We start from the raw sequence: 11,038 nt of genomic DNA on the forward strand, positions 1-11,038 counted from the left end.
TTTCGGCACAAACCAGCACTAACGTAGCACAATCCGATTATGTTTAAAAAAATTCAAATTTCCGATGTGGGGGGGCTATCGTTAAGATGGCCCCCCCACTTTGAAAACGGTATAACTTTGGAACGGGGGGAGCACTAACGATGGGGTTTTCGGCACAAACCAGCACTATCGTAGCACAATCCGATGATGTTTAAAGAAATTCAAATTTCCGATGTGGGGGGGCCAACTTAATGGAGCCAACTGATTCGCTGGGTTTGGGTAATAATACTTAAAGTAATACAATAAATACTAACGCAAAATCAGATCAAAACAATTTATTAATCAATCAAAACTACACTGTATGTGATGTATTACATAAATGCACTGATTTAATAACAGTTAATATTGTATTCAAACTATAAAGGAAATAATGTTTCAATGATCAAATTTTCAATTCCGTTCACAGAGAATATGCGACCTGGAAACAAAAAATTTTATTCATTTTTTAAACAAACGAATCAGGCTAAATGAGTTAAGAATAACAATGTATTTAGTTTTAAATAATTTGTTAAAATTTGCATAAAATTGTTTAGAAGAACACATTTATTAAATTATATTACTTAAGACATCCGCTTTGAATTCATCGTAACTGGGTACTGGTTTTTGTACTTCTAATGTTCGTATTACGTCCTCAATTACTTTTCTAAATGCTTCATAGTCCATGCCATCAGGTTTTTCATGAGCAATCACGGCGTTATGTACTATTTCCTATTTTAATAAGAATAATAATTAGTCATTAAATAGTGTATAACAATTTACAAATAAAACTGATTCTTCTTTAGCGAAATAAAAATTACTAACTAAGTACAAGATATAATATTATATGCCTTTAAGTTTTTTTTTTAAATAAAAAAATGTATAAATAATATAATTTACTAAACTATACTTAACATTTTTTTTTTATAACAGCATAAACATAAAAATGTTGATAAATACTAATTACTTGTTATAGTTATAAGAACTAAACCTATTCTATATACAAGAATTGAAAGTTTGAATATTTCGAATATCTCCAAACAAACAACCTAACGAGACTTTGATCTATAATATAATATTATAGTTGGTTATTATAATTTATTTACCATTACGTCCGGATTTCCCGAAGCTACATACGCTAGGGCGTAGTTTTTAACGTCACTGAATGTAAATCTATAGTCTGAAAAGTACAAAATAGTATATATTTATTAAACAACCGAATCAGTCAAATGAGTTGAGAGTAACAATGCGTTACAATAGGAAAACCGTAATTGTAATTTTAGAACTATAATATAATATTTAATTGTACAATATTAGTAAAATTTAGATTTTTTTTTTTTAATGATCATGTGTCTCAAATTTAAAAAATATTCTTGTAGGTTTTACAATTACCAGGTAACAATTTAGTAGGTTTGTCAAATACGATCTCTTAACGAAAATGTTATAGAAATGACACACATGCTTGTTAAATTGTTTTTCCAATCGTCTTTAAACATTTTACTAAACATATTTATTTAATATTCTATCGTTTCTTACTATTTGCTGTCTTTTGTAATGTATTACTAATGCACTGTCCTACAATCTCAGGAAACCTTCCGTCGAAATCGGCTCGCTCTTTTATTTTGGCGAGTACTTCTCTTAACTTAAGGTCACTCATGTATTCATCTTGGCCCATGTGTTCCGCCACTATCTCATTAATGAAATTCTGTAGTTTTCAAAATAAGAATTAAACTATAAAATATATATTATAATTCACATATAAAGCTAAGCAACAAAAGGCTCTTCCTATTTAGTTTCCTCTCTTCTCTTAACATTCAGAGAAAATTTTACATAAAATGTATACATTTTAAACCGAGTTCTCCGTAAACACGCTTAGATAAACAAAAATTGACCCACGTGCATATATATATAAATGGCTAACTACAAGACATATTATAGCGGTTTGTCCCATTTTAAAATACTAATTCAATCAAAAAGTTGTAGTTGTAGTTGAGTGGTAACTGTGGTATGCGTAATAATTATAATTTTCATGGTTACCAAACATTACATGTTTCACATACCTACCACGGTTACTACACGTATCACGACTGCCACGTATACCATATTTAGTATTAATACTATGTGTAAAAAATCGGTAGCAAAATCATTTACTAATAAAACCGTAAAGTATTTCTGTTGGGAAGTGTGAATATATTTTTTGGTTTAAGAAAAAAAACTGTCATTTGAGATCCGAAAATATAAAAAAAAAATGGGAAAGTTACTGAAAGTGAAAAAAATCACTTTGCTGCGAAAATGTGAACGGTAAGAACATAAAATAATTGACTAAAATATAATTTACATTTTGTATACAAAAGCATAAATCTGAATTTTTTTATAATTCGAAAAACTAAGTACTTGTTAAATAAAATTGAAAGTTTTAATATTTCTAATATCTCCACACAAACAACTAAACGAGCCTGTTAGTTCGTAATTTAGTATTACAATTTGTATTTACCAATAGGGCCGCATGTTCTGAAACTACAAACGCTAGGGTGAAGATTTCAACATCGTCCCTTGAAAGTTTAACTAAAAGTACAAAGTATTATACATTTTTTAAACAACTAAACTATGGGGATATTTTTTAACCACAAAGGAATTGTGAATTATTTTTGAATTGAGGTTATTGTAATAATTTAAGAAAAACGACGTCATAATAAATTCTACAATCTTTATAAAATTAATTAATGTAAAAAAAAAACATGATCACATATGCTTTTGTGCATTATGAAAAAAGGTTTCCGTTTTTATATATTTTTTTTCGGTTCACGAGTTTTAATTTGTTAGTTTTAAAATATTAATTATTTTACTGCTATAAAAATGACGTAATAAATTGTACAATTTTAGTAAAATTTATTAATTTTTAAAAAAAAAACCGTATTTATAATTTTGTTATTTCGTTCGCGAGTTATGATTTTTTAGTTTAAAAATATTTTATTTAATTAATAAATGACACACTTGATTGTTTAAATGTTCTTCAAATATATCTAATAATTTGATGTAACATATTAATTAAATATTTTTCTATTGTTTATTACTTTTTTCGTAGTTATTAAGAGTGGAGGGCTCATATGTTATGTTGAGTATATCTGCTACATGGCGAAATATAGTTTTTATTTTTTCAAAGTGTATGCCATCTTGCAACAAAAACCATAAAGTTACCGAGGATTTAATCGTGTCCTATAATTTTTACAATAAGAATGAAACATTAAAATTTATATTAAATGTATATTAAGAATCTCAGCATTAAAGATTAATCATATATACTAGATGATCGTTATACTTACCATTTGATCACTTGTTGGTCGGGCACCCTGACATTGTAAAAAGTAAAACGTCACGCAGAAAAACAGTATGATATTTTTCAAATCCATGATTATTGAATATTAAAAGTTTCCTTTTTTTTTAATAACCGTAGTACCGTCTATAAAGAAATATAGCTTAGAAATGACAAAAGTTTCATGTTGTAACTAATAAATTGTGATTTGCATTTTGCAGAAAACAACAGTTGTTTAAGAACGTTTTTATTTGGGTTGTGTGTCATCTTTAATACCCCGCGCCCACTTTCTTATTGTTAAGTCTTTGTACACTCATTTTCACTGTTTTCAAGAATATTTCATACAATTTATTTTTTTTAACGTAAAATTGTATAATATTTATAATATAATTTTGGTAGGGTTTTCTCAATTCCTAAGGAGTAATGTTATAATTTTTTAGGTTTAATGAAATTCGTTTCATGTCCGATTTCTGATCTATATAAGTAATAAAAAAAACCATTAGTGGCCATGATTTCCACCTGAGTCTCGATTCAGTTCCGCCAGCCGCTGACTCCTACCATAGCCACCTTTGTCTAAGTATAGTTATTAAACAAAAAAAGTATAGTCAACCCTACTAAATGTTTAGTTAATCCAACTAGTCAAAAACAACTAAACTAGATTGGTATTTCCAACTTAAATAATGTAGTTGGCACAACCATATTAAAGTAGATTCAACTAGAATATTTCCAACGATTTACTATAACCAAGTTATTTTTTACCCTGTAATAGTATGAAAATATAGTGGAAAATCGAGATATCTTAGAATAAGATAATTAAAAAAAAAAAAAATTATTACTTAAACCCATGAGATATTCGCGATAAAAATATGATCACCCTGTATGCGCGTATTAAAACTTAAAACATTTATCATTACACATAAATTTAATATTGTATCAGCTTGGTAGCAAAATGCGTGTTTCAAATGGTTGAATACAAATGCAAAATTAGAAAAGCCAGTAGGTAGTGATGACGGGGCTTAGTGGTGATGGGGCATATTAGGATGGCGGGTGGTAGGGATCACAAGCCTATAAGAATTATTACTACATGAAATATGTGCAAATTTATCGAGTACTTTTTTCGATTTCAAAAATCAAATTGTACAGTTTTTTATGTGTACAAGTGTTCCACGATCTATAACATTTTCAAATTCAACGATTTATGTTAAAGTTGTGAGAAAAAAAAAACTGTCCTACTTACAAATAAAAAATGAATGCGTGTGCGCTACGAAGTACATACAAATATTAGAAATAATAGCTAGACTCTTTAACAGCATATTTTATTAAAACCGAATATTTTACAAAAAAACATTTCATTGTTTTAAAATACTTTCCTACTATTATGTTAGCTTATCATCGAGCCAGATTAAGTACCTATCTATACAAGTTTAGGTTTATTATTCAGTTCTTCTAGACCGATGATTTAGAGGTAGTAATAAAATCACGTTCAAATGTGTGTTCCGATGCGAATCTGAGGATACTTTGTAATGGATTTGATTGTGATGAAATACACATTCAGATGTAACAATTGCTGCTTCGTCCCAACTTTGCTAACATCTCCTGTACTGATTTATACTGCACTTAATTAGATTTTCTCTGTTCACGCATTTCAAATTCTATGTTAGCTTCGACTCGTTTTATACGTATTTTACACGCTATAAATGTATAATACATAATAGTACGTGTGTGTTATACGTGGTGGTGTAAAAAACTTTTGCCCATTAATTTACACAACTCCGAGTTTTAGGACTCTTTGGTTGATTTTAAATTATTAATAATTCAATATAATTAAGTATTACATGTTTCATGTTCAGTTAAACCGACATCATTATAACATTCTAAGCACACACTGTGGCACATGCATACTAAACAATTTACATGCAATTAAATCAAAAGCATTAAATTGCTCAACGTTTACGCGCAGACAGCATTAACTTTATTGTAGATAATAATACTAATTAATACATTAGGCGCGGGATAATATTAATAGCTTATAACAATATTATGTGTTTAATGTAACATATTTTTCAAAAATGTCCAGCTAAACGCCTTTATTGTAATTATTGCGTAGTAAAAAAAAAAAAACAACATACACACCGGCTACTTAATTTCTAGCCTTATTAAACGAAACACGCGTACGCAGAGGAAACCCTCTTGGGCTCTTGCATGCACACAATGCGTTACCCAAGGGTCATTTTTGATTTTTTTTTCTTTTTCCTCTGCCCTCCATTGTTTTGCACTGCCTCTGTGTTCCTCGTCGATCATTACAAAAGGCCACCCCGGGAGCCACTCTCCGACTACACTTTGTATATCCTATCCATAACAACAACAATTATTATTATTACGATACATTAAAGTCCAACCAAGCGTGGGGGGTTTTTTTTAAGGGTAAAAAACACGGGAGAGAGGATTCAAAACCAACCCCGCACCATTGATACAGTACCTACTACGCTGTACACACTCCCAGCTCGTCCCCGCACCCTTAGTCGAATAATATGGACCCAGTTTTTTTTTCTGTTGCTTCTGTGCTCCGTGATCCGATTAAAGAGCAGTTTCGCTCCTTTACACTACCGTTTATATACATTATTATTATTATTATGTGTATTTCTACATTATATTATGTACGGACTCCGAAACACAATGCGTACGCCGCCACCGTCGATGGCGCCCCGCGGTGAATCGGTTTGCTACGATTTGACGGATTATCATCGGATTTTATTTTGATGTTTCAATGGGGTAGGTTTCCGTGTAACAGTGATGAGCACCGACAATGCCGCGGGTAGTAAATAAATAATTAACGGCGGATAATATTGAATAAGCGAGCCGGTGTGTTTTACACAATGGGCGAACACGGTTCGTCGGCGATTGGCACGGCCGCGCTAACTATTGGCCGACTTGGTTCCTTTCTAGCCGGCCATCGTTATCTAGTAAAATCGAATTATCACGGCTTGGCCGTGTAAAGATTGCCAGTTTGCTAAGACCCGCGGTCCAAGTATGATGTAAAATACCTCTATCGATTCCCCAATCCCCGTATCCCACATCCCCTGACCCCTAGTGTATCAAATGGTCGGTGCCTGCGCTGAACCTCGGCAAGTTACGGATGAGTTGAAGTCTACCTTGAAAATTGTTTACTGAATAAATAGTGTTTACGAATTTATAGTCAACTCAATTTTCGATGGTGACGCTATTTGAAATATTTAGTTTTTAAATAATTTGTTTGTTTTTGTTAATAAGATTTGTTGGAAAATGTTATTAGTAGATATACAGGGTGATCCAACTAACGTAAGACACTCATTTTCTTTGAAAGTATGAATATTTTGCGAATTTTTTTTTCCCTAAAATTTTAGGTACATATTTAGCTACATTTTTCAATATTTAGAAAAATTTTATCTTCAACCCTTATACTTTAAATAAGTACGAACCTCGTTTTTTCATATGGGAACATATGTTTTAAATTCCATAAATATAAAGACAAAAAATCTAAAAAAATGTTAGCGTTTGAATTTTTAGTTTTCATCCATTTGTTCGCTGTTTATGACTTTGTAAAGATTTGAATTTTTGTCTATATTTCTTAATAATTTCATTCGATTCGACAAAGACAAGTAGTTTTATTACGACGGTCATCACATCAAATAAAATAATAATTTGATGTTAACGCATTCCGTATCATAATCAGATATAATAAATAACCATACATTATTAGACGAAAGGTAGACTGTTACGGATAACGGACTTTACACTTTAACCTAATCTAGATGGAGCTAGTCATTAGCTGGTTATCTCGGATAACAATCTAGTATCTAAACTATGCATCAGTTACCACGGAATAATCGAGTGACCAGTACCCATAATATATTTTATTATTTGTACAAAATCGCATTATATTTATTATTTGTACATAACCTCATCGCTAACAAATTTCGACTTCGAAGTTCATACGTTTTCCATTAGTGAAATGAGAAATTGCAAACTTAATTAAAAAATGTTAGTAAATTTACATTATACTTTATGATAGCATGCTTATTGTAGTTATGTCTTAACTCGTTATTTTATAATTTTTTAAATATATCAATTGATAATATTTGCTCTCGACTTTATTTTGACGTTACATTCTTGGACACACCATTAATTTAATAGGTAAGTGTATTAAAGTTTAATAGATAATTTAATACAATACGAATTCAATTAGCTTTTTTATTTTAGGTTGAATGCTTTTTTCCGAAAATCTTTTATCATTTAAAAATCAATGTTATCATGTCAGAAATATCTATGGCGTTGAGAATAGGCTATACCAATTACTATGGAAATGTCTTTTCAATTGGACCCAAGACTGAAGACCTTACAATTTTATATCAAGGTGTAAATTATAAATATAAAGCATTAATTTAATAGGTAAGTTTATTAGAGTTTAATGGGTAATTTAATACAGTACGATTTCAATTAGCTTTTTTAATTTAGGTTGAATGCTTTTTTACTGAAAATATTTCATCTTTTAAAAACCAATGTTATCATGTAAAATTGGTTTTGAGTATGACATATCAATTGCTATGGGAATGTCTTTCCAATCGGACCCAAGACCTTACAATTACATATCAAGGTGTAAATTATAAGTATAAAACATTTATTTCTAATGTGACATTTTTTCATGTGAATGTATAATATCAACACTAAGCAATTTGAATGAAAAGTGTGTTGTGTTAACTTAAAATAATTATTAATGCATGTATTTGTGTATGTGGGTTGATAATACTCATATACCCGTTTCATTTATTTTTAAAAATATCAGTAATTAATGTATGAATTTCATACTACTACATACAAGGAATCACTTCTTGATTATACCATATTTATAATAATATGTAAGTATATTATTTTTATTTGATTAAACTTATCTAAGGTAGTTCAAATGTCTGCTTTCAGTTTAGTTATTTCTTACAATGATATAACCCATATATTGTGTGTCTGACATACATTACGGATATTTTATCATAAAGTTTTAGCTATAACTGACACAGGTATTTGGCTATCACAGTTAAATTTTATATCAAATTTATTAATATACAATAATTCTCTCTTTAAAAAAGTAGTAATTCTATTAATTTGTATTTAATGAATTCAGTAAATCAAGTAAATTATTTTTTTGAACTTGCCTAAGATAATTCTTATAGTTAATTTTATTTATTGAATTTTGATTTTGTTAGATTTGTTTAATTACCAACGATTGTTAAAAAAAAAAAATTTTAATTAGTATTATAGAAGTTGAACAATTTCAAATGTATAGATATTGTTTTTGTTTAATATTTTTGATTGAATATTTTTAAAATAGTAACATTTGTAATTTTTTAATTTATTGTTGTATTAATAATTAGTTTATGAATATTTTATTAGTTAAATACTTATATTATCAGACAAAAGATTATTATTGTTCTTTAAATGTTATACTATACTATATATTTGTCGTTGAAATTTATCAACACAATTGTTTGACTATGTGTTATCAATGTTCAAATTTTGTAAAGTACACAGTAAAAATTAATAAAAATTGTTTTTTAACTCTTTAAAGTAGGAAAATTGTTGCATACGCATTACAGCAAATATTCTTTTAACCATTATTTGCATCATTAAAGGTAAACAAATTTTATTTTTAACAACTATGCATTATAAGTTAGTATAATTGATTTTATAGTTATTTGTATTCATACATAAATATAGTATACATGTATGTATGTGTATAAAATCAGACAAACTTGTCGCGTACAAATTCCATAAAATTTAAATCCTTAAAAATGTGTTTTATTACAGAATAATTGTTAAATTTAGATACTACAATTTAGCTAAGGCTATTTTTGATTTAATATTGCCACTTTTACATAATCTTAGTAAAACGTACCCGTTATAATAGTTTAATAATGTCAATACTTTAATTTGTATAGTAAACAAGGAAATATCAAATAATGGTTTTCTTTTTAAACAACTAAAATCTATTAAGCTTTTAATTTTCTAGATATTAAATAGTGAAGAAAATAATAAAAATAAGAAAATACTGATTATACATAAAAACAATATAAGCAGATTCAACTGTAAAAGAATTAACTTTTCAATTTTAAATTTTTGAAACAGACATATTTTATTTTAAAAGCTTTAGAATCCCTATTATTATAACATTATACGCCTTATAAGTTATAATAATAATTAGTAAGTACTAATAAAAAGATTAGAAACATATAAATTATTTAATTTAATAGTTATTAATAAAATAAAAAAGACAAGTTCTGATAATTTAATGTTTGCGTGACACAAACCCTAACTTTATTTCTGAAGTTTGAGTATCACTGTGTGATTTTGTGTAATTGAGTCACAAACTAATGATCCATATTTTTATTAACGGGATCTTAATAAGAAATAACTTGACTTACAAAAAAATGAAATATCAATGATGTTGAAAAATTTACCGTTACAGAAAAATCAAATCTTTTTTGCCAACAGGATGGGGAAAACAGAAAAAAAAGTAAAAGTACTTTGAATCACAGTTTGGAACTACCGGCTTAAATTAAGTCGATAATTAATACAATTTCAAACTTAACTATGATTTTGTTGTAGGTTCCTAAAACACTGTTTACAAACATCTAGTCTTTACACATCTTAATCATTTAAACACAGTCCACTTTATTGCATTATTTTTTATTAATAAAGTTGTTTATATAATAAAAAAAAGTTAGTTATAAATGTAAAATAAGCAACATTTTAAATATTTACTGTAGAATTAAAATAGTAAGCAAATTAAATCCAAAATTCCTTATTTAGTGTAAATTGTTTAAAACAATTATTTGAGCACAGAACATATTTTGAATAAATTGAACATAACTAAACAAATAATAGTAACGCTTCGCAACGCGTGTCCATTCAATGTATGTACTTATGAGATTGTAAGCCAAATTTTAAAGCTATTGTTTACTACCTATAAAAACTAAAAATTATAATTTTCAAATAGCATAACAATGATCTGTTGTACTGTGCTGTTACTTGTTGAATGTAGAACATAGATAGTAGAAAAATATGATAACTAATGATAATAATATTTTGTATTATCATCATAGCAGCAGTTATCAACCTACTTGTACCACGGTTTTTGATTGTTGTGGTTAAATAGCCATTCGTTAGCTGCTGTCAATATAGGTCTGTCAACCTACCTGTCATGACGGTGTGTTAGAAAAGTCGGTAATCTATAAATATGAAACGCTGGTCAAACAAAATATCACAAAACATTTTATTGTGTTTGGTTATCTGTGTACTCATCTATCGGACAATGCGATCATAAATAAGTATTTTATTGGCTCCCGGTCTTTGGAAAACCAAAGAAATATAACAATATTTAAGAGAAAATGTAATATCTTTACAAAGTCATAGCTAACGACTAGATGGATAAAAATTAAAAATTCAAACGCTAACATTTTTTTAGATTTTTTGTCTTTATATTTATGGAATTTAAAACATATGTTCCCATTTGAAAAAACGAGGTTCGTACTTATTTAACGTATAAGGGTTGAAGATAAAATTTTCTAAATATTGAAAAATGTAGCTAAATATGTACCTAAAATTTTAGGAAAAAAAAAATTCGCAAAATATTCATACTTTCAGAGAAAATGAGTGTCTTACGTTAGTTGGATCACCCTG

The 11,038-nt window shown here is 28.2% G+C and overlaps 1 protein-coding gene and 1 long non-coding RNA gene across 2 annotated transcripts; one reads left to right on the top strand and one right to left on the bottom strand.

Annotated features, from left to right (window-relative positions):
- Nucleotides 1-338: 338 nt before the first annotated feature.
- Nucleotides 339-3,117, bottom strand: LOC126840122 (uncharacterized). The gene is made up of 6 exons (XM_050575632.1): nt 3,090-3,117; nt 2,510-2,580; nt 1,552-1,720; nt 1,122-1,195; nt 600-747; nt 339-457 (listed from the first exon to the last, which is right to left on the bottom strand). Exons 3-6 carry the CDS (start codon nt 1,688-1,690, stop codon nt 396-398), a joined length of 423 nt encoding a protein of 140 aa, XP_050431589.1. The 5' UTR covers nt 1,691-1,720; nt 2,510-2,580; nt 3,090-3,117; the 3' UTR covers nt 339-395.
- Nucleotides 3,118-7,399: 4,282 nt separating this feature from the next.
- Nucleotides 7,400-8,198, top strand: LOC126840121 (uncharacterized). The gene is made up of 3 exons (XR_007686046.1): nt 7,400-7,501; nt 7,568-7,756; nt 7,823-8,198. It is a non-coding gene; the product is annotated as an uncharacterized LOC126840121 (long non-coding RNA).
- The last annotated feature ends 2,840 nt before the right edge of the window (nt 8,199-11,038 follow it).

Source organism: Adelges cooleyi, unplaced genomic scaffold (assembly GCF_023614345.1).
Source record: "Adelges cooleyi isolate 19-005CV unplaced genomic scaffold, UGA_ACOO_1.1 ACOO_flye_CR_arks_rails_tigmint_CR_PRNA_356, whole genome shotgun sequence".
Taxonomy (NCBI): domain Eukaryota; kingdom Metazoa; phylum Arthropoda; class Insecta; order Hemiptera; family Adelgidae; genus Adelges; species Adelges cooleyi.